The 24335-nt window shown below is 43.6% G+C and overlaps 1 protein-coding gene across 4 annotated transcripts; it reads right to left on the minus strand.

The window, feature by feature from the left end:
* Positions 1-1047: 1047 nt before the first annotated feature.
* SLC3A2 (solute carrier family 3 member 2) lies at positions 1048-23710 on the minus strand. 4 transcript variants are annotated; one of them, XM_087913794.1, is made up of 10 exons: positions 23478-23710; positions 13029-13481; positions 8006-8179; positions 6173-6273; positions 5451-5519; positions 5172-5236; positions 4397-4604; positions 3313-3456; positions 3041-3151; positions 1048-2187 (listed from the first exon to the last, which is right to left on the minus strand). In XM_087913794.1, exons 1-10 carry the CDS (start codon positions 23578-23580, stop codon positions 1840-1842), a joined length of 1776 nt encoding a protein of 591 aa, XP_087769920.1. In that variant the 5' UTR covers positions 23581-23710; the 3' UTR covers positions 1048-1839. The 4 variants fall into 4 exon arrangements, with proteins under 4 accessions (XP_087769920.1, XP_087769922.1, XP_026572148.1 ...); XM_087913796.1 differs by lacking the exon at positions 23478-23710 and adding an exon at positions 17559-17707; XM_026716363.2 differs by lacking the exon at positions 23478-23710 and adding an exon at positions 13885-13955.
* Positions 23711-24335: the final 625 nt, after the last annotated feature.

The following is a 24335-nucleotide window of genomic DNA, read 5'->3' on the forward strand; positions in this document are numbered from 1 at the left end:
AGACCTAATGTCCCAGAATTCCCCAGCCACTTGGCTGGGGAATTCTGGGAGTTGAAATCCACCAATCTTAAATTTTGCAAATCACTATTTTTAGACATTAGCCAGCCCATAATATTACTCTGGTGAGGATTTTTTTTTAAAAAATGCTTAGCAATAATTCAACTAAGTATATAAAATAGCCATTGAAGCATACATTTGTTTATGCAAAGGGACCTTGAGAATGAATGATACCAATGCAGTGCAATTAAGGTGGGTGGACTTCAACTCCCAGAATTCCCCATCCAGCATGCATGCAGGTGGGCTTGGGAATTCTGGGACTTGAAGTCCACTAGCTTATAATGATTGAAAGTTGAGAAATATACTGCACTATTTCCGGATGTGAGATTTGTGGGATACGTAGGACTACAACTCCCATCTGTTGCAAACCCAGAGCCTTCTGGGAAGATGCTCATCTAAAAAAATCTACTTCAAAGCAGCTTAATGTCAGGATCCACATGGCTGAACACATATACTGTATATCTTTATCCCTTGCAGCACCATACCCATAACCCTTTTGGAAGGGAAGGAAGGAAGGAAGGAAGGAAGGAAGGAGGAAGGAAGGAAGGAAGGAAGGAGGGAAGAGGAGGGAGGGAGGGAAGGGAGCAGAAGGAATGAAAGAAGGGGAGGAAGGGAGGAAGGGAGAGAAGGAAGGGGAAGGAAGGAGAAGGAAAGGAAAGGGAGGAAGGGGAAGGGAGGAAGGAGGGGAAGGGAGAGAAGGAAGGAAGGGGAAGGAAGGAGAAGGGAAGGAAAGGAAGAAGGGGAGGAAGGAAGGAAAGAAGGGAAGGGAGGAAGGAAGGGAAGGGAGAAAAGGAAGGAGAAGGAAGGAGAAGGGGAGGAAGGAAGGAAAGAAGGGGAGGAAGGAGAAGGGAGGAAGGAGGGGAAGGAAGGGAAAAGATTGTGGTTCTCTTCCTTCCTCCAGATATGATCTGAACCAAACCACGAAGGGATTTAAAATGATGGGACACGTATCCTTAGACACTACCCTCCTCAACAGAAACCAGATGAGTCTGAAAGTGAAGAGAGACATTTATTAAAACTTGTTCCACCGCAAAACATAGGAAGCTTGCACACTTTGTTAAGCTGATAGAATATCTTCAAGGGAGCCAGACACCGACAGGAAAAAAAAATCATACTAATGATCAGGAAAAGATTGTAGAACTGAAAACTGCAGAACTACAACTCAAAATGGGATAGGCAAAGCAATCCAGGAAAATGAATCCATGGTCCTCTTTGCCCAAAGCGTGTTTGTGTGTGTGTGTGTGTTAGTACCAGACTGACACGAAGGTTTCACTCTGGGCTTAAGAGTATTTCAACCATGGCAACGTCTGGCTGGGGAATTCTGGGAGTTGGAATTTCATCCATTTTCAAGTTGCCAAGATGGAGAAACACTGCTATAATTTAGCCCATCCTTTCGTTGAACCATCCCTTCCAGCTAGAGAGAATGGAGGTTCACATCTACCTTTGTCACAGAGATGACCTGCCAATATCCAAAATATATATATATATATATATCAGGGGGAAATAATCGGCAGTTCCAGGAATGTTCATGGAAACAGAGGTGACCTCGGCCAACTTCAGCCTCTTAAGGTGTTTAGGAACCACACAGACTTTCTCCCGGCCAGCTGGCTGTGAGGATCTGGAGTCTGGGGCCTGGAAAGGCTGAGCTATGGGGTTAGCAAAGACAGGTAGATAGAGAAGAAGGACGTTAGTAAGTTCAGGAAAGATATCCTTGGCTGGAGTGTCTTCTTTGGGAGGCACCTCCTGCTGAAAATGGGCCAGGCGGCCTCAGGAGAAGACCGACTAGAGGGCCACGTAGGGGAAGCTGAGGAGAAGCCCTTCCGAAGGAAGGAGCTTGAGGTTCTGCAAATTCAGCTGCCTCTCCTCCCGGCTGGGATGGGTGCTGAGCTCCACGTCGACTTGGGACGGAAGGTGAGAGTGAACGAGGGAGACGGTTCTCTCCTGGCGGGCGAAGTTGAGCACCACCAAGAACCGCTTGTTCTGGTCCCAGACCCGAAGGTAGGAGAAGACGGACGGATTCAAGCTTTGCACTAAGGCGAAGTCGCCATGCAGAAGGGAGCGTTCCTTGGTTCGAAGCTCACTCAGCTCTTGGAAGAAGGTCAGGATGGACCCCTTGTGGCCCTGCTGTGCCTGGAAAAGAAAAACAAGGCGGCGGGGGGAGAGAGAAATTATAATATTTTTCCAGCTTTCCTGCACCTAGAAGCTGTTCCGAGACAAGCTGCCTTTTGCAATTGACCGATGGGGGTTTTGTCAACGCCCATGGGGTTTAAGTGGCGCTCCAGATATTTTGGGATTCACTCAAAAGCACCTATTTGCTACAAGGGACCATTCTTTGCTTTCTTTTGCCCTAGTCGTTCGACTTCTCTTTGCAGGTTTTTGCATTTTGTTATTTTCTCCACTTCTTTCTTTTCTATTCTGCCACGTCCCACATCCAGACCTTTTTGTCTTTCTTATCGACAATTCTTAAGTTCAGGGTGTTAAGCGGCAGGTGTCTGTTTGAATTCTAAAGTCCCTGAGCAATTTAGCATCTTCTTTTTTACGATATTTTTTCTATTTTATGATTATTATTATCGACCTGAGAGAGAGGGACTAGCTTGAGGTCACTTGGCTGGCTTTCATGCCCAAGGCAGGACTAGAACTCACTGTTTCCTGATGACCGGCCCAAAGTCACCCAATCAGCTTTCATAGTTAAGGTTGGGCTAGAACTCACTGTCTTCTAGTTATTGTGCCAAAGTCACCTAGCCGGCATTCAGATGGGACTAGAACTCACTGTTTCCTGGTGACCGGCCCAAAGTCACCCAATCAGCTTTCATCGTTAAGGCTGGACTAGAATTCACTGTCTTCTGGTGACTGGACCCAAGTCACCCAGCCGGCTTCCATCCCTAAGGCAGAACTACAACTCCCGCTTTCTATCCTGTTGGCCTCAAATTCTAGCCCAAATGTTTGTCGTTCCTTTTACCCTGAAAAATTAGCCTTTTCTTACCTGCACGGTGATATTGCTGGCCTCAGGTTCAGCCAGCTGCTGTGCCCCTCTGGAGAATCCGTAAGTTGCCGAGTTGTCCCACTGCATATGTGTGATGTTGGATGCTGCAGGCTGGAGGAGAAATGAAGAGGATTGTTGATGGGCAAAATATTCCACCACACACACACACACACACACACACACACACCCCAATCATCGAGCACACAGACTTACATGCTCCCTATCATCCTAACGAGCCCATCCCACCTGACTCCTTCTATGGCTGATCTTACCTCTCCCGGCATGTCCCATAGGCCAATTTCATCTCCGAAATCTGTGAAGGGCGTCCCGGGAAGAGTGTAGAAGAGTAGATGGTGGAGGCGAAGCAGCTGCTCCCCCATGGATTTGGCCAAATGTCCAAGATACGGTCTACCCATCTGCAGGGAAAAAAAAAAAAAAAAAGAGACCGTTAGCATCCCAGCGGAAAAAAAAACCAACCTCAGTAAAACAACACATTGTCGTGTCGGTGTTCCAAAAGTGTGCGTAAAACTTAATGAAGGGATGCAAGAGGCACAGAGGGAATTTGCACTAGCATGACCCAGTTTGGGTCATGAAACTTCTGCAAGAAAACCACCCAGCTCACAGAGCACCAAGGATCCTACAGTCTTTCTCCTCCTAGAAAACCTCTCTCCCTTCTATAGCACTGATGATGTTACCTAGTTGGGTAATGAAACGTCTACAAAAAATAACCAAGCTAAGAGATAAGAGGTAGAAATTAGATGAAGAAAGATGATTGTTATACGTAAGTAAAATATGAATGTTGTTTATAATTATAAGCCTGCTAGTACAATTAATATGATCACAAATAAGCTAATATAAGTATGATTGTAATTATTACATGTATTAGCAATAGCCCTTAGACTTATATACCACTTCCCAGTGCTTTTACAGCCCTCTCTAAGCAGTTTACAGAGTCAGCCTCTTGCCCTCAACAATCTGGCTCCTCATTTTACCCACCTTGGAAGGATGGAAGGCTGAGTCAACCTTGAGCCTGGTGGGATTTGAACTGCCAGATTGCAGGCAGGCAACCGTCAACAGAAGTGGCCTGCAGGACTGCACTCTAACCACTGCGCCACCGAGGTTCTTATTACTATCAGCATATCTGTTTTTTTTTCATTTTTTTTTGTGTGTGTAAAACAAATAGCCCGGACAATACACTGTCTTCAAAATATTTATATATAAATAAAAAACTTGATTTTAAAAAAGGAAAAAAAAACTCCCCAAGCTGAGAAAGTACCAAAGATGCCAATTTTCAACTGTAAGCCACAAATATTCTCCTTTAAATATCACAACTCGATCCTACAGCTGGAAACTTACGCTCCAGCTGGGCCACCGGCTTCCTGCTTCTTGGAGATAGTCTTTGATCAGTTTCTGGGCTGTGTGTCCCAGCGTGGTGGTGTCATTCTGGTCAGGTTTCACCAGTTCCTGAAGATACTGGCTGGTTAGCATGTCCACCCCTGTGGTTTCGTTCATAAGTGAGAAAATCCCCCGAGCATCGTTACGACTGGTCATGGCGATCAGTACCCTGGAAGAGAAGAAGAGAGAAGGTGGCTGACTCCATCCAGCTGGTCCTCGACTTACGACCACAAGTGGGAGCAGAATTTCCATGCCTAAGTGGGAAAGGATGAAAAGGACAGTAATGGGAGAAAGAAGGAAGGAAGGAGAAAGAAAAAAGGAGGAAGGGAAGGAAAAGAAAGGAAGGAGAAAGGAAGGAAGGAAATGAAAGGAAGAGGGAAGGGAGGAAGGGAAGATAAAGAAAGGAAAGGAGAAGAGGGGAGGAGGGAAAGAAGAAAGGAAGGAAATACAGAAATAAAAGAAAGGAAAGGAGGAGGGAAGGAAAAGAAAGGAAAGAGAATGGAAGGAAGGAAATGAAAGGAAGAGGGAAGGGAGGAAGGAAAGATAAAGAAAAGGAAGGAAAGGAGAGAAGGGAAAGAAGGAAGGAAGGAAAGACAGAAATAAAGGAAAGGAGGAATGAAGGAAGGAAAAAAGGAAAGATAAAAGGAAAGGAAAGGGAGGGAAGGAGAAAGAAAGAGAAAAAGAAAGAAAGAAAAGTAAGACAGTTGTTAAGAAAGTCATGCCCATTTTTACTCACCTGGCCTGATCGTCAACAGTGTCTTGTTCCGTTATGTTCTTCCACTCGCTCAAGAGTTGAGAATCCTGTCGAATAAATGGAATTGAAAGGTGTTGGTTGAGTCTGGAGCCTCCCCCACAAGGTTTTAGCACCGCTACTTTCTTCTCCTTGCAAGGGGCCTCCCTTAATCCCCCCCCCCAAAAGAAATTAAAAAGGGACAGCAGTCAGGACCAGCCTAAATAATGCCACCCCCCCACTCCCCGCCTTTGCTAAAGTCTGATGGAAAGGGGATCTGCTTACATTCAAATGCTCGACGCTTCCGATCTGGATTCCAGACACTCCTTCCCTCAGCCAAAACTGGATTGCTTCCTGTAGGCAAGGAAAGAAAGAGACAGGTTAATAGTCCTCAGTGATCGCCGCCAAGACCCTCCCTCAACCCTAGCCGTGACATGAGTCGGACTCAATTTTGCGACCTTTTTGGTCACGGCCACTAAGCGGGTCATGGCAGTTCTGAAAGTGAACCAGACGGCCTTTTTAGCAAATTCGGCTTTCCTCCTGGACTTGGCTCATCAAAAGCCAGTTGGGAAAGTCAAAAAGAGCCATTGGGGGATCTCAAAATGTTGCAACCGTTGAAAATACATGTAAGAGTCCGAATTTGATCACAGTGGGGAATACTGCAATGTCATAACTCTGAGGACCGGTCATAAGTCACAATTTTAGTCACTAAATGAGCAGTTGTAAATGCAAGGGCTACTTGTATTAACGGCACATCCCCTGATTAGAACCTCCTGATTATATTTATTTTCTAGGCAAAAATTAATGCTCTTGCTAGCTTTTATATTAGAGGCTGATTTTAACCACGTTATTGTAATGTAGGTACTGATGAGTCGATTCGAAATGCTTGCATCTACCTCTGCTCGTCTTTTGGCCGCATTGTTTAAATGATTCAATTATTAAAAGGGAATTGTTTTAAATTTTTATATATTTTCTCTTTGGGGGGGGACACTCTTTCCTTCACTTACTTTCATTTTATTCTGGAAATCCCCCTGAAGCCATACATCTCGGCTAAACCAGGGTAACTGGCCATGATAGTTAGGGGTCAGATCTAAGATAACCTTTATATCTGAAAAGAGAGACATGTTACTTCACACAACAAATCATTCCATAAAATTCTACTCAGGTCATCCCTGGCTTAATGTCCCGCAACTGAGTCCAAAAATTTCTGCCGTTATGCGAGACAGTGGTTAAGGGAGTTCCCCCCTCCTTCCTTGTTAAGTGAATCACCTCAGTTGTTTAACCTAGTCACACGGTTGTTAAATGAATCTGGCTTCCTCATGGACTTTGCTTGCCAGAAAGTCACAAAAGTCACATAAATAGAAATCAATTGCCAAGCACCTGAATTCTGATCATGTGACCATGGGGGAGGAGGATGCAACTGTCGTAAGTGTGAAAAAACAGCCCTAACTCCAAAGCCTGCAAAAGTCACACCTTATTCAATTGTTGTTTTAACCTTTTATTTCCATATTTTGGGGCAGGCCCAAAGAGCCAAAACAGAAATAAGATTCCAGGTTGAGCTCTAACCTACATAATACTAGGATGAGTTAACCGACAAAGGATTGGTTAAGTGGGTGTTTAAAATTAAATTACATTAATATTTGCACAGCCGTAGTTGTGAAATATATAGGCCTGACGCTTCCTTGTTTATTCGCTGTCTTCAGAACCTACAAAGCATCTGAGGCTGACTGAGAAGATAAATCTGGACAATGGGAAGGGAATTAAAGAGGAATATTTTCCATGAAATTGCATAACAAGTGCCATCTCCAAACTATTCTTCCTTCTTCTGGCAAAAATAAATAAATATTGTTTTATTGTATTGTAAGGTGCAAAACAAATGCTATTTGGGCACAGTGGTACATAAACAGTATTACCAGATTATTATCCTTATACCAGTTCCTTGCAGAGCTAGATGTTTAAACTTCATCATCAATATTATTATTATTATTATTATTATTATTATTATTATTATTATTATTATTATTATTATTGATTTAATCTTCAATTTGAATCACATCTGGGACTGGTAAATCTTAACAGTTCAAGTCCTAACAAAGGACATTACTACTATTACTGCTATTATTGTCATTGCTATTATTATTGCAGCAATAATACTTATTACTAGTAATACTCTTACTATTATTACTATTACATCACCTGAGTCTCAATGACTCTAGCCTGCTCACCACAAAGAAATTACAATTAAACAAATAAAAGATAAAAGATGGTAAGTGCTCTATTAACACAGCGATGAGTTAGCTAACCAAAACCTTTAAAAGTAACAAAAAGAAAAGTCTGTATCAACATTAAACTATGGATTTTAAAAGAGTCGTGTTGACCAACCTATGCTGGCTTAAACTGGACCGCTCTGGACAGCGAGATGAGTAGCAGATAAATAGAGTAATACACACACACACACACACACACACACACACACACACACCTGTCCAGAGCATTATTTATACGTTAAATTTCTTTGCCTCTTATCTGGCTGTGGGGCTACTCTAGGCAGGTTAAAATATTTCATTACATAATAACAGTTTTTGTTTTACTTAATACTAAGGTCTGCTAGTGTTACTTGTTGCTAACAAAAGAAACAAAGAAAAAAAAAATGTTTTGAAAAATGGAGTTTAGATTCTTTCCCTCTTTATTTTCAGTTTGCAATATTTGGTAGATATTTAGGCACCCTTGGAAAGGGTTTTTTATATATATAATGTATGTACACACACACACACACACGTATACATATACTGAAACACTTTATTAAATGCATATATTTAAATATATTTTTCCCCACTTACTTTTTTTCTTGGCAGCTTGTAAAACGTCCCGGAAATCTTGCAAAGTGCCCAATTTTTGGTCAACGTCTTGCAAGTTGGTGCTGTACGGCTGATCCTCCGGATTGACATGGAGAGGCCCGATCACAAAACCTTTGACCTTCAGGGTGCTTAAATAATTCATCCTCTCCTTCACCCCTAAAAAAGAGAGAGAGAGAGAGAGAAAAGAAACCAAGTTTACCAGAATGCAGCCAAAAAAAAAAAATCAAGTTTTTTTCCCGCCTCTCGAGACAAGTCTCCCCAAAATCCGTAATAAGATCCATTTTTTTAAATTCGAGGGGAAGAGGCGATACAGGCAGTCCTTGACTTACAACCATTCCATTTAGTGACCGTTCAAAGTTACCACGGGAATCTGACTTGGAGGGGGAAGCCGAACAGCTGACAGGGAGTGGGAGTGTGGCTCTGTTGGCTCTGGAGGAAACTGGGGAAGGGCAAAGTCCAGCTGGGCAGAGCAGGGGAGAGGTAGAACAAGGGAGAGGAAGACCCAGGCCCACCCGCTCTTCATCCTAGGCCACGCAGGGAGGAACGGAGAAGAGAGCAACATGGGTGGCGTGGCTTATGGGGGAGGAAAGGGTCCTGATTCCCTTCATTAGCTGCAGCTGGGAACACAGTGTATAAAAAAGGAAGCTGCTTACAGCAAAGTGTTGGGAGCAAACGTGACTTTATCTTGTATCATTGTGGCTTACTTGTGCTCCAGGTGTCTTCCCAACTGTGTGAGTTTTGCCATGCCTTCACATCTGGAATTCTTCCTCTGCCCTGTCAAGCTAATTACTTCAGCTTGGTTTGTTTGGACTTTAAGTTACAGTTTGTGTTGACCTTGTTTTGGACTGAATTTTCTGCAGCTAAAGGCTGTTCTTGGGAGAGTTTTTCTCCAGCCAGAAGGTAACCTGGACATTGGGGGCAAAGTTGGAGATATAAAGGGATTCCTACTGATTATTTGACTGTGTTGCCTTTGTGCCACGCCCCGGGTTATCACACACGACAGTGAAAAAAAGTGACTTATGACTGATCCTCACTTAACAAACATGTTGCTATGAACTTATCAACTGCAGGGATTCACTTAACGGTGGCCAGAGAAGTCGTAAAATGGGGGCAGAACTCACTTAACAAAAGGCCTCACTTAACAACAGACATTCTGGGGCTCAATTGTGGTCCTACGTCAAGAACTACCGGTAAACCCATTTCTACCCAGAACTGGCAGAGAAATTTTTTTTTGTTCCTGGCCAGCATCCCAGATTGTCTTGTACAAACTGTGCGTGCAAACATCCAGGCTCCACACTTTGCTCAGGGTTACACATTGCCAGTCTGAATTAACAATTGTTGTTTCCGACCCTTCTTTTTAATCGTATTAACTTGCTCCGCTGAACCGTTTACTGGCTGCCGTGATCTGCATTTAATCCAAAAGGTAATGAGGCGTAGAATTTATTCAGCGAGGAAACTCGCGTTAGCTTCCAGGGTACAAAAGAGGAGATTTATTTATTTTTTCTTTTCTTTTTCTCCTCCCGGGCTCTCTATAAATATTTGCCCTCCTTCACTGCATTCCCCAGCAAACCTGCCCCAACAAATTACAGCAACTTTGATGAGAGGAATTGCGGAGCATTGAACTTTGGATCCATCAAGGATTTGTTAAACCGGAGGAGGGGAAGAAATTAAATTTGTAATGGGGAGAAAAGGTTGGGCCGTAGCATGCTCCTCTTAATAGAATAGAATAGAATAGAAAATAGAATAGAATAGAATATAGAATAGAATAGAATATAGAATAGAATAAGAAGTAGAGAATAGAGTATAGAATAGAATATAGAATAAGTAAATAGAGTATATAATATAGAATAGAATATAGAATAGAATAAGAAGTAGAGAATAGGGTAGAATATAGAATAGAATATGAATTCTTTATTGGCCAAGTATGAATGGACACACAAGGAACTGAAAAGAGATTCTTTCATTCTTATCCTTTGCAAGTTCACTCTTTCAGCAAAACATTCTAAGTATTCACCCCATCTCATTCTTCAAGAGCATACAGGTAGCCTCCACTTACGACCAACATTTCTATCCTCAAGTGAGATGTGTCCTATTTTATGGCCTTTCTTGCCACGGTGTTTAAGCGAATCATTGAAGTTCTTAAGTTAGTGACACGGTTGTTTAAGTGAATCTGGTTTTCCCATGGATTGTCAGGACGTCACAAAAGGGGACATGGCAATGGTCATAAACGTGAGTCAGTTGCCAATGTTGATTAGGTGGCCATGGGGATGTTGCAATGGTCTTAAAGTGTGAAAAATGATCACGAGCCACATTTTTCAGGGTTGAAGTCGTAACTTCAAACGGTCATTAAACGAATATTGGTGAAAGTCAAGGAGTGCCCGTACTTTAATTGGGGGCTATGTGGGCAGGGGAAGTCAGAGAGGAGGGAAAGCCATTTTTTTTTTCGTGTTTTAGAGCTATAAGGGGGCATGGGAAGAACCTCGTGAACAAAAGACAGGAAAACAGAATTGCATAAATCAATTTTTTCCCAGGATCTGTACTTAGGTTGGCTTGTTGCAAATTGCTTTAGCGGGTTCCTGCTGAGTGTAGGTTGCACCATCACACTGTGGGAGGCGGTGGGAATTTTTTTTTTAAAAAAAACAGAAAAATCCAGCTGAAAATTACTTCCTCCTGAAGGCACATCAGAGGGTGAATTTGTAACCCTTGAGCAGGGGGCTGGATTGCATGACCACCCGGAACCCCGACGACCTCAACTTTCCGTAATGGCTCAGCTCCTAAGAAATGCACCAATCCGGATTCCATGCCTCGAGTCTCAGCCATCTTTCCTTTCCATCACCCAGTCAAAATATCTGTTGTATGACTGGGGCTATTATCAAGTTTGGACTGGTTTGAATTTGGCGTTGGGCGTGGCATCCATCCTGCCAAGCGCCTCCGCTTCAAAACCCACAAGTCCTGACCCAATATGGGTCAGTGGTTAAGGAGCTCCGGGGCAAAATGAGCGGGCAGAGCATCAACCATTCCTTATTCTCAGCCCTGCCCTACTTCACAAGGTTGTTGTTGTGGGCATCCAACGGGGTCAAGGGTCATCCCATTTCCTTGTTTTTATTTTGAACTTCTTTACACCCAGGGGTCAACCTTGGCAACACTGGCAACAAGGCTGCTCTACTTTTACAAGGATGTTACAAGGAAGAAGAACTCAAGCTTCTAGTCCTCAAGCCAGGCTAGAAAAAAAAAATGCTGGCAATGTTAGAAGGAATGTTACAAGGATGTTACAAGGAAGAACAACTCAAGCTTCTAGTCCTCAAGCCAGGCTAGAAAAAAAAATATATGCCGGCAATGAATGGCTTTTACTGCTGAGTTCAAGTAAAACATATAAACTTATCAAGACTTAAGACAGTGAGTAATTGTTTTATTTTTAATGGCCACGGCTTTGCTGCTTTCCTGCCTGGGTTGTCCTTATTGTGGAATATTTCTTTTTTTTGGAAGGTTGAAACTCTACGAAGTAAGAGATGTCAGCAGAGGATGAGGGAAAATCTTCAGAGAAACTGACTAGTCCCTGCACAGGCTCAACAACTGTTTGTGGAGTTTCACAACATCAGAGCAAATCCCCCCCAAAAGTTTGGGCCAAGGGTCAAAGGGACACCAATTCAGCAGAAAAAAAGTCATAAGAATTTTAGGAAGGAAGGAAAGGGAAGGAATGGAGGAAAGAAAGGAGGAAGGGAGGAAAGGCAGGGAGGAGGGAAGGAAGGAAAGGAAGAAAGGGATAAGACAATGTAAAATGAAAGACAGAGAGAAGGATGAGAGAAAGACCATGAAACAAAGAAAGACAATAAAAGAAAAAAAAAACCCAAGATAGAAAGACAGGAAGACAGAAAGGCAACGAAGGAAAGAAAAAAGTGGATGAAAGGAAGAAAAAAAGATGGAAGACGGAAAGAAAAAGAACAGAAGAAAAAAGAAGGAATGAAAAACGAGGAAAGGCAGGAAGCCAAAGAAGAAAAGGGAGAGAGAAAAAAGAACGAAAGGAATGAGAAAAAAGAGGAAAGGCAGAAAGCCAACGAAAGGGAAAAAGGAAGGAATGAGACGAAAGGAAGAATGAAAGAAAAAAAAAAAAGGAAAGAAATGTGGGAAGAAGAAAAAAAAAAGCTACACAGTTCTTGAACCCAACCAGCCAGCAGCTGAGTCAGTTTTTCGCCTGACGTCAAGAACTGATGAAACCCCAGTCAGCAATTACTCAGGAAGCTCAAACCGGCTAAAACTGGCTTTGGGCACAGAGCGGCATGCTTCAACCACCCTTCAAGTTGGAACCGGGACGATTCCACCCCAAGCCACCCCCTCACCCCCCACAGCTTCTCCCCCCACCAGCAGTGGCCAGTCTCCAAATGACCCTTCGGAGGGTCTCCAGGTTCACTTATTTTAAAATCCACTTGATTTGTCCCGCTCCTAGATTCTGGAGCAGGTTGGGTTTTATATTTATATTTTAATTATATTATAATTATATTATAGTGAGAGAGAGAGAGAGAGACAGAGAATGAATATAAATCCATATATAAAGTGGGTTTTTAAAAACCCACTTGATTTGTCATGCTCCTAGATTCTGGAGCAGGCTGGTTTATATATTTATTATATTATAAGAGAGAGAGAGAGAGAGAGAGAGAGAGAAAGAGAGAGAGGGAGGGAGGAAGAGAATGAATGAATATAAATCCATATATAAAGTGGGTAGATTCTAGAGCAGGCTGGTTTATATATTTATTAGATTATATGAGATAGATATAGACAGAGACAGAGAGAGAGAATGAATGAATATAAATCCATATATAAAGTGGGTTTTTAAAAACCCACTTGATTTGTCATGCTCCTAGATTCTGGAGCAGGTTGGTTTATATATTTATTACATTATATGAGACAGATATAGACAGAGACACACACACACACACAGAGTATGTGTGTGTGTGTGTCTGGCCCTCTTTAGCACCACAACCCCCATCAGCCTCAGCCCCAAACTCACCTGTCAGGTCACCTATGCCATCGCTGCCCGAATCTTGGAAGCCTTCCACCTCCAGGATCCGGTAGATGCCTCCTTTCTGCCACCAGTCCTGCTTGGGGAGATCCTTGCAGCGGGGAGCCTGGACGATGATGGCGATGGCCCCCGCCAGCATGCCCAGCCAGCCCACCCAGAAGAGGATCAGGAGGGCCCAGCGGGTGCGTACCCAGCCGGGGGTGCCGGCTACCTGGAGCAGCTGCTCCTTAGACAAGCCGGTGAATTTGGCCGCCATCTCGGCCTCCTCTTCCTCCTCCTCCATCTTCACCTTCACCACGCCGTTCTTCTCGCCCAGGCTGCCCGGCGAGCCGGCCAGGGGCGAGGAGGCGTTCATGGGCTGCTTTTCGGGGTCCATCTCGTTCAGCTCCACGTCTTTCATGTCCAGTTCTGGGGTCACGGCTGGGGAGCTCATGCTGTCGCCTGCGGAAAGGAGGCCAAGAGGTTAGAAGTGGAAAGCCTGAGGAGCTACTTTTCCAAGTTGAGGGGAGAGCCTTTCAGCACTCGATTTCTTACTGCGGGGAGATCTCGGCGTTAAAGGAAAGGCGGGATCCAGGCTGGTCTACTTTAAACCTTTCCTGAGCTTGCCCCCCCCCCCGCCCCCCCAGCTGGGCTTGACCACAAATCCCATCTTGAAAGGGGATGGGGGAATATGGGCCGAGGAACCCTAGCGATCTTTTTCCAGAGAGGAAGGTGGATTTTACAAATTCTTTTTTAATCGATCCCTTTGCAAGAAAGGAATCGTGTGTGTGTTTTGTGTGTGTGTCGCCCCTACCAACCTCCCATCATCCCCGGCCAGCCTCGGTCCCCTTTCCAAGCACTCTACCTGGGGAACAAAGAGGCAACCCGGCTGGCTCCGACCTGCAGATCCGCGGAGAATCCGGTTAGATCCGATCTGGGAACCCGATCGCGCCGGCCGGCAGCTCAAGTACAGCCAGCCAGAGCCTCCGCCCCCAACCCACCCCCGCGACCCGCCTCCCGGGCTCCCTTAAGGTGGATCAGAGCTCCGTCGGGCCCGGGCTTTGCCACGCTCAGCCCAGGTAGGATGGGTCCAGGTAGAGTTCCATTGGATGGGGAGGTTCTACCAGAGCCCACCAGGCCCCGCCTCTCAGGAATCGCTTGACAGAATAATAAAGAGTTTGGAAGGGACCTTGGAGGTCATCTAGTCCAACCCGCTGCGGGAGGTTCTATATAAAAGATCGCAGGCCTCTTTGCACTCTTTCTTTCTTCTCTTCCTTCCTTCCCTTCTCTCGCTTGGGACATTGCAACCGCGTTGGCTTTGTCCAAGGGGGTCAAATCCTGGTGTTGGTTACCTGGGCAAAGGTAGACTGCCCCTAGACGTGGAGGCTTTATATCAGCAGACTTGGTATGAACATCTTCCATTCTTTTGGGGGGGGGCATGGATGAAGGGGGGGTGACTGACTTGCCGATAGTTTCAACCCCTGGCAGAGAAGAATACCCCCTGGATAGCTGGGAACTTTGGGAATTGTAGTCTTCGGGCAATTGATGGAGTGGGGAGGTGGTTTAAGTGTTTAAAACAGGTCTCCAAACTTGGCAGCTTGGAAGTCTTGTAGACTTCAATTCCCAGAATCCCCTAGGCAACTTTTTAAAGCTGGCTGGGGAATTCTGGGAATTGAAGTCCGCAAAGTCTTTAAAAAGTGGCCAAATTTGGAGAAGCCGATGTTCAAAGCTTAATTCTGATTATTCGTGAAGGGGAACCATTTTGGTGTTCAAATAACCCTACTTTATTTTTCTATGCTGTGCTGGTTGGGGGCCCTTTAGAAAAAGAGAGAGAAAAAAAGAAATAGAATAATTTTTAACCCTTGGATAAAAGCTAACCTTAAATGTCGGTTTAATGGCCGTTAATGAGCAGGCGATGACTTTCCAAGTATTTCAGAATTTCCCTTTTCGGTCACATTCAAAATGACAGCTCCGTGAAGCTTGAAGATGGATAGGCGCTTAAAAGTCTCGCTGGACCCGGGAACTCTGGTTTAATGGTTAAACCAGAGTTTAATGATTGGCAGGCAAGAAAGTCTCCCGTGAGACTCCAGATCTGCTACAGAGCAGCGTTTCTCAACCTTAGCAACTTTGAGTGGACGCTGGGGGATTCTGGGAGTTGAATTTCTCCCATCTTAAAGCAGGCTGGCTGGGGGATTCTGGGAGTTGAAGTCCATCCAGTTGAAAGCGTGGTGGTTATGGAATTCTGGGACCTGAAGTTCTTCCATCTTAAAGAACACTGACTGGGGAATTCTGGGATTTGAAGTCCACCTATTTTTTTTTTTAAAAAAAACATGCTGGCTGGGGAATTCTGGGAGTTGAAGTTCTGCTAACTTAAAGCATGCTGGCTGGGGGAATTCTGGGAATTGAGGTCCACCTCTCGGAAAGTTGCCAAAAGCTGAGATACATGATTAAAGAGAAAATAAACCGTAATATCATCAAAGCATTGAAACTCTTCTGTTCTTGCTGTCAGTCTCAAGTTTTGATTTTAGAAACACACACCAGAAATGGGTGTGTTGCAGTGTGCGTGTGACAGGACTGCACACCCCACCAGCCATTGCTTCCTGGGGGTGGTGGGATCAAAAGGAGCAGACATCCCCTTTTGAACAATGGCAAGAAGTGAGCCATTGTTCTCGGCTTTGAATGGTCTGCGGGAAGCTTTTCTGAGCTGGGTAGAGATACAGACCCCCTTAGCCATAAGCAACAATTAAAAAAAGCACCCTCAAATGCAAGAGCCCTTGGGATCAGGAGCAGGAGGTAGATTGCCTCTCTCCATGGAAGTTCCACCAATCTAACACATACCCATCCGGATTTATTTTAACAGAATAACAGAGTTGGAAGGGTCCTTGGAGGTCTTCTAGTCCAACCCCTTTCTCAGGCAGGAGATTCTATATAAAAGATTGCATGCCTCTTTGCACTCTTCTTTCATTTTCTTTCCTCCTTTCTTCCCTTTTCTATCTTTCCTTCCTTTCCTTTTCCTTCCTTCCGTTCTCTTTCTTTCTTCCCCTAAATCTTTGCAAAGACAATCCTTCTGTCTGGTGAAGTTGAGCTTCTTTACAAACCCTCGACTTCTCTTAGCCGAAATAATAATAATAATAATAAAAAAACATTCCTCCTTCTGATTCTTCCACCTTAAACAGCCTGGACTCTTGTTAGCCAAAAACCTCCCCCTCCCTTCCCTTTCCCCCCTCTCTGCTTCAAGGCAGATAAACAACTTTTAGACAAACAAAAAAGGAACCTAAGCGTTTTTGACTTCCCTTAAACATCTGGCCAGCTAATTCCTGTCTGATCTGGATCAACAAAACCCTTTTTTTTTTCAAAGCTTTGCACCACAGTTTTAATAAACTAGCATGGAGTTGACCAAAGCAATTGTTTTAAAAGGGAAATCTAAATCCTGGTTTATTTATTCAACCGGTCCAATTTTTTTAAGGCTTGGGCCAACGCTCTGAAGCATCAAGAAACTTGCACGTAGGTGGGAATTCGTGCAACAAGTGAGGTATACTTGGGGTGCTTTGATTTATGAGTCACAGGCTTGCAAATCTTCCTGATATACTTGCTCTGCCAAGGAACCCCACAAAAATTCCATTTAAGAGACATTGGAGCAAAGAAATGTCCAATGGTGTCACACCCACGCCCACAAACACCACACAATCCGTTCCCCAAATTTCAGAATAGAATAGAATAACAGAGTTGGAAGGGATCTTGGAGGTCATTTAGTCCAACCCCCTGCTCAGTAGGAAACCCTACACCATTTCAGACAAATGGCTGTGCGATCTCTTCCTAAAAACTTCCAGTGTTGGAGCATTTACAACTTCTGGAGGCGAGTTGTTCCACTGATTAATTTTTCTGTCAGGAAATTTCTCCTTAGTTCAGACTATTATAAAGAGTCAATTATTGGTTCCTGTATCTCAACATAGCTAGGACTGACCCCACAGCATTTCCCATCTTGGCCCCCCCCTCCCCATATTACAGCTAGTCCTCAACTTACAACAGTTCATTTAGTGACCAAAGTTAAAATGGCCTGGGAAAAAACTCAGATGTATGACTGTTTTCCCCACAAGCATGTATTTATGTTCGTGGTCCCTATTTGTGACCTTCCCAGCCGGCATCCGACAAGCAGCATTGGTGGGGGGAAGGTGAATCTGCTTAATGACTATGTGTTTCACTTACTGACTGCGGCAATGGGTTTAATGACCGGGGGTGGTGGTTGTAAAAACGGCCGCAGCTTCACTTAAGTGCTTCACATAGCCATGGGCACACATCCCAGGTTCCAGTTTTGGTCGTAATTCGAGAACAACCTGTATGCTGATTTCGGTACGGCGGAGCAGGAAAAACACAAGGGTTTGAACATGGGAGAAAAATATCTACACAATTTTCATCTGAAATCAAAGCAGCGGCATTGGAATCCTCAAATCTGAATTTTGTTTTCTGTTTTTTTCCCTCCCATTTCTCAACATCCCCTGAAAAACTGGCTGATAATCCACCTTTAATGGCAATGTTTACCTGGTCAATGTCTGTCTTCTAACAAACAGAGCAGGAAGGCTACAGGATTATTCGGGATCCAGAAAATATGCTTCCCCCAAACACCAGAGGCCTCTCTTTCTCTCCCCCCACCACCCATCCTCCTGTGTTTACGCCATGCGCTCGCACCCAATTCCAAGAATCCCTTTCCTTGTGAAATTAAAAGCCGCGTGTGGCCCCTGTTATTCTGAAGAGCTCGGCTGGATCTTAGCCAGGCTGGGGGAAGAGAGAAAAAAAAAAATTAACTGACATTGCAGCTTCGTGTTTATCGGCCTGAGGTGGAAGATAAGCACATCCCCGCAGCTGGGGTGGCTGGAATTCGACCAAAACTCCCTGCGGGTGGGAAAAAAAGTTGTCAACAGCCTTCCCCCAAACATCTGCAGCGGGGAGCTGGGAACCAAAATGCAGGTGAAAACATGCTGTGGACTTTGAAGTTTTCCTCTAGGTCAGGAATCTGCAGTTTCCCAGTTAGAGTTTTCCGACAAGAGGACCATTGGGAAAAAAACATGTATTTGGGAAAAGATTTGAAAGAATAGGAATCAATTATTCCACAGCAAAAAAGAAGTTAGTTAATATTGCAGCTGCAATCGCTTTAAAATTCTTTCTTTCTTTTTCTTTCCTTTACCTTTGTCTTTCTTCCTTTCTTTCCTTTATCTTTCTTTTTTTGCTTTTTTCCTTTCTTTCCTTCCTTCCTTCCCTCCCTGCCTGATAAACAAAACACGTTTCTAGCCCTCAACACAACAGGGATAAACTTGAAACTGGAGAGCTCTGGGCTAAGATCAAAGAGAAGGTTTAGTTAATGGCCCTTTTATTTCCCCCTCCCACTTCAAATCCCAGAATTCTCCAGCCAGCGTGCCTTGAGATGGGTGGACTTCAACTCCCAGAATTCCCCAGCCAGGATGCTTTAAAGTAGATGGGCTTCAACTCCCAGAATTCCCCAGCCTGCACGTTAGTTGAGGAATTCTGGGACCTGAAGTCCACATATTTGAAAGTTGCCAAGGAGAAACTCCGTTCTAATTTAATAATTAGAAATTCGACATTTGCAGGCCGTGTTCCTTACAGATCCCTGCAGGGATCACCTCCCACCAACCCTTCCAAGCATGGTATTTTCACCAAACAAACAGCCTCTGGGAACTTTCAGTCCAGCCAAAACACAGACCAGTTCTCAGAATCAAAAATAAAATCAAAAAAACACAATCGGGACATCTGTCAAGTTCCCTCCTCCCGTCTTGAGAAAGCTCCAGGGGTTGGAAAATAAGACATAAACAGATCCCCGTGACGAGAAACAGAAAATTGTCGGTGGGACAGCAAGATTAAAGGATCAGTCAATCTTGTACCGCTGGGAAAAACTCCAGGAGGGCTTCCAGATTCATCAAAGAGATTGTAAAGGGAGATGAATTTAACGAACCAGTTTGTCCATCTCTCCAAGCCACGATCTGATTAAATCAGAGTTAGATGGACGAGCCACAACTTAACACGATGTGCTAAGAGCACAAATCCTTGTTTATAAATATATTTTTGGGGGGGGGGGTTCCTCCCCTTTCAAGTGATCTGTTGGGCTGTTTGTATGAAAAACTCTGTAGCTCTCTCTTTTTGCGAGGATCGAAAATGACTTTGTTTTCCCTTTAAAAATGTATTTTTTTAAAAAAAAATCACTAATGCAGGAGCAACAATTTGGTCCCTGAAAAGGATAAATTTCATCCTGTTGAAGTGCAGATTTAATAGATGGTTACAGAGTTTGCTTATCATTAATGGCATTTTGTGGAAAGGAAAAGTATTTAAAACTCAGCTCATTTTTTCTTTAAAAGTTCATCTGTATCCCATATAGATTCCTTGGCATATATTACAGGTACTGTTCAACTAAACAATCATTTGCTAAACAAATAATCCCCTCAATCAAACTATTTATTAAGTCTGCATTACTATTATTGTTCTCCTCACTCCTTATCGCCCATCCCCTCCCACTTGTGACTGTATGGTTGTAACTTTGTCGCTTGTACCCTGACGATTTTTATTGACTATTTCCTAGTATGATTTGATGGCTTATTGTACCCTGTGACTATCGTTAAGTGTTGTACCTTAATGATTCTTGACTTTTGACGAATGTATCTTTGCTTTTATGTACACTGAGAGCATTTGCACCGGGACAAATTCCTTGTGTGTCCAATCACACTTGGCCAATAAAAGAATTCTATTATAGTCTATTACCACCATTTTAAGTTACAAGGGCACTAAAAAATGTGACTTAAGACCGTTTTTCCAGTTATGAACTTTGCGACATCCCCATGGTCACGTGATTTAAAATTCAGACGCTTGGCCACTGGTTCATACTTATGACTGTTGTTGCAGTGTGCCGGGGTCCTGTAATCCCCTTTGATGACCTTCTAGAGAGCGATGTCAAAGGAGGAATCGGATAGCAGACAATCAGAGTTGGAAGGGACCTTATAGGTCATCTAGTCCAACCCCCTGCCCAAGCGGGAGACCCTACACCATTTCTGACAAACGGCAGTCCAATTGTGAATCCGGATTCACTTAAAAACCTTGTTACTAATTCAACAAGTGCAGTGATTCACAACTGTGGCGAGAGATCGTGAAATGGGGCAAAACCCGCTTAACAAATTAATTTCGGGGCTCCACTTTGGCCCTTCAGTCAAGGACTAACCTGTATAATATTTCCTGAATATGAACTGCAGTGGATTCAACTGGCAAGCAAGGCACAGGATCTATATTTATCGACTGGATTTGTTTTTCCCGGCTGCACTAAATAAAATTCACTGGAAAAGGTCATCCATCCTGTTTGCACCCAGATGACCCAACTAAATGTCTCGAATTTCTAGGAAGCTTGGAAAGATCACGCACTGATCACAGGTTGCCATCCAGACATATACACCACAGACAACTAGAGATCCTTTTTCAGGGGTGATTCGCGAAAGACTGTTTGGGTGAGATTACTTTGAGGAAGATTCGGAAATTGTGCAAAAGGATCATTTGTAAGATTGGTATCTTTGGATCGGTGTTCAGATTGGACGGCTGGAGAGGGATCTGTTTGCAGGTAGAGTCCTCGATGTACGACTACAATTCAGTTGCTAAGCGAGGGCATTCTGGTTCACGACTGATTTTCGTACCTTTTTTCTTTGCCAGTGAAAGACTGCAAGTTGTTAACTGAGTCTCTCACGGTCGTTAAGCGAATCTGATCCCCCCACCACCACCAATTTTGCATGTCGGAAGTCACCAATGGCAATGATGTGATCCCGGATGCAACTCATGCTGGTGGCCACGTGTCACCGAATTTTGACCAAGTGACTCCGGGATCCTGAGATGGTCGTTAAGTCTGGGGACTGGTGGTTAAGTCATTTTTTTCCCAGCCGTGTTGTAACTCTGCTGGTCGAATGAATGGTTATAAACTGAGGATTACCGGAAGATCAGGTTTCTTAGCATGGAACGGTACAAGATTTTCTTACGCCAGGCAGCTGTCTGGATTCCGTCAGGGTAGATCACCCTGGATCTTTTTTTAAAGGCAAATTCCAAACCGTCTCTGTCTGCCAAGCGAAGACACAGAGCTGAGCTGGGCTCACTGACAGAAACCACCGTAAGGTTGTGGTAGGCACAAGGGCTTGAAGATCTGGCACCACCCACAATGGAGGAAAGGTTCCTGAAATTAGCTGAGACGGCTTAAATTGACTTCTTCGATAAGAGAAGGCAGTTCTCGGCCTTGATAAACTGATTGCCAACGCCTTAAAGGCTTTCCATAAAACAGAAAAAAATATATCAATTTACGATTTATGGTTCAGGCGGTTATAGGATAGATTATGAAAAGAAGGGAGGTTATGTTGTAAGAAGTAAAGGTATATTTGTACTTAGAACTGCTGTAATGAAAATGAGAAGCTTTTTTCCTGATTTTTCTTTTCCTTGCTTCGTTTTTAGTCTTTCCTTCCTTCTATCCTTCCTGTTTCCTCTCTCACAGTACACACTACATCTTTTTTCAACCCCGTTCCCATCACCTCCATTTCTTTCCTTCCCTCTCCTTCCTCTTGTTCTCTCCTTTCCTTCTTCCCTCCCTCCTCCCATTCTCTCGTCCCTCATTCTCTTCTTCCTTCCTTCATTATCCTCCTTCCTTCCTCTTCTCTCCCCTTCATTATCCTCCTTCCTTTCTTCTCCCCTTCATTCTCTCCTGCTCCTTCCCTCCCTTCTTTCCATTTCTCTCCCCTTCATTATCCTCCTTCCTTCCTCTTCTTCATTATCCTCTCCTGCTCCTTCCCTTCCTCCTTCCTTCCATTTCTCTCCTTCATTATCCTCCCCTGCTCCGTCCCGTCCTCCTTCCTTCCATTTCTCTCCCCTTCATTATCCTCTCCTGCTCCTTCCTTCCTTCTTCCCATTTCCTTCCTTCCTCTTCCTTCCTTCCCCTATTCTGTTTCCTTTTAGCTTATATTAGTTTTAATGTTCTTTTAATTTTTTTAAATAAAACCTTCTACTAAAGCCCCACCACCACCAAACCAGCCAAGACAGAATGACGCCAGAACTCTGCCCTGTCAAAGGTGACACGGTGATACCTCTTAAGGAACTCCAAGTCCTGCCAAAGCTCACCTTTCAGATAAGGAAAACAAACTCTCAGCAAATCCAGAGAGGAACAAGAGATATGAGAAAGGGGTGGAAAAAAGAGAAAGAAACAATGGATAAGGGAGAGCCAAAGAAAGAGAAATAGGCGGAGAAAGAAAGTTAAGATAAAAAGAGAAGTAGATTTAAATCCCATGCAAAAATAAAAAAAGGTCAGCGGTTATCACAAAGAACTGTGTCCCCTCAAAATCTTGAGTGTAACCGAAGAGAACCAGAAAATTTTTATTAAAGGTATTAAAGGCTGCCTCCCTCCATACATTTAGATTATTCCCTCAAGCCAGGTTGAGCTTTCTATTGGATTTTAGTCTCTTAGAGCTGGCAGATATAATAAGTCTCATGAATGAAGGCAAATAATTTATATCTAAATATTATAATATGTAAGATACATTATACATTATTTGCCTTATGCTATAATAAATCTAATACAATCTCCATCAGCATTTACAAAATCTCCATCGGTCAATTGCAACAGAGGCTGAAGGCTATCCATAGTTTGCATCCGTCAGCAATTTTTAATTTTTTTTTGAAGGTTTTTCCACTGGTTCTCCTGGCAATCTCCCACAACCACAACCCTGTGAGGTAAGGCCAAGCTCAGAGAGAAAGACGGGTGCATATCCATCCAGGAGGAAGCTTCACCTCCTAAATTCTCATTTTTGCTCCCTTAAAATAATAATGATCTCTGTCAACATTATATATAAAAAAAGAGGTGCCACAGAAAAAAGGCTGATGTGCCAAAAAAGAGAGCAGAAATCAGGATTTATTTATTTTATTTTGGGGGGGTGCAGGGGAGGGAAGGAAGAAGGAATAAGGTCCACTTTCTGTTTCTAAACCACCCTGGGTGCAAAGCCATCAGATGGCTGGGAATTTGCTTGGATGGGCAAGCCTGGCCATCTCCTGGCTTAAGCCTACCTTGTCAGGCTGTTGTGTGAGTGACAACTCACGCTGCCTCTCACTTGCAGAAAAGGACACCCCCTCCCCCCCCCCCAAAAAAAAGACATAACAAAAGAAAAACTGCTGCTTTGGAGCCTGAGATGGACAGCATATAAATTCAATATGTTGACTTATGCAATGTAGGTGCCTCTTTCTTGCAGCTTGGGGCAACCAAATCAACGAACAGAAGAAAAGAAGCCAAAGTATTTCTGACCTTGAATTTCCTCAACCCATCCTCAGCCCTCTGGACTGCCATGCCCATCCTCCCCAGCCTCGAGAATGCAAAATATATATATCTATAATTTTAAAATGCAGAAGGTTGTGAATGCTTGCAAAAAAAGGGGTGAAACGGCTTACCTCGGCTCCCCTCCTGCCCCATCTCTCTTTCGGGGTCCGCTCTCTCCTGAATCACCGTTGGCGTCTCCCCACCACCCAGCTCTCCGGTCCCTGGAGCCGCCATTTTGGTTCCCTCTCAATGCAGAGGCTGAGGTTGCCGTGGCAACGGCAGCTGCAATCAAGGATGCTTAGGAGGAGGAGTGGAGGAGAAGAGAAAGAGGAGGAGTAGAGAAGGAGGATTAAAGCAGATTCCTTCTCTTCATTTTAAATCAAAGAGGCTGGGGGCAAAGAGGCTCCCCGCACCCTTATTATTCCAAAAATAATCCACCCTTGCTGGTAGCAGAGCAGGGTTTTTACACCTTCTTTCCCTCTCTTCAAATACAAAAATTTGGAAGGTATTTTGGCAAATGCTCAAAGCTCCTCCATTTTTGGGGGGAATTGGAGGGTCAGAGGAATTAACTTTAAATGTGGCTTTGAAAGTACAAAATATATATATATAAGGGCTTTGAGTAAGAATGACCTAATGGCATTGCTTGGCAAAATTTAAAATTAAAAGATTAGACAGTTAGTTAGCTAGTGAGTGAGTGATAGATAGATAGATAGATAGATAGATAGATAGATAGATAGATAGATAGATAAACAGAGATATTTTGATGTAGACACAGATCGATAGAGACAGATATAGTTTGGTAGAAGTAGGTAGGTAGGTAGGTAGGTAGGTAGGTAGATAGATAGATAGATAGATAGATAGATAGATAGATAGATAGATAGATAGATAGATATAAAGGGATAGCTTAGAATAATAAAATAGATAATAGAATGAGATGGCTATATAGATAGCTAGAGAAATAGTTTAGATATAGAGGGATAAATGAAGAT

This window comes from Pseudonaja textilis, chromosome 16 (assembly GCF_049901715.1).
Source record: "Pseudonaja textilis isolate UNSWEBS1 chromosome 16, rPseTex1.2, whole genome shotgun sequence".
NCBI lineage: Eukaryota > Metazoa > Chordata > Lepidosauria > Squamata > Elapidae > Pseudonaja > Pseudonaja textilis.

Coding starts and splice junctions, on each gene's coding strand:
- SLC3A2 (XM_087913794.1), bottom strand. CDS start 23,580: ATGGCGGCTCCAGGGACCGGAGAGCTGGGTGGTGGGGAGACGCCAACG. Junction 5,520..6,172: donor ATTTCCAGAATAAAATGAAA/GTAAGTGAAGGA, acceptor CCTTGCCTACAG/GAAGCAATCCAGTTTTGGCT. Junction 4,605..5,171: donor ACTGTTGACGATCAGGCCAG/GTGAGTAAAAAT, acceptor CTTCTCTTCCAG/GGTACTGATCGCCATGACCA.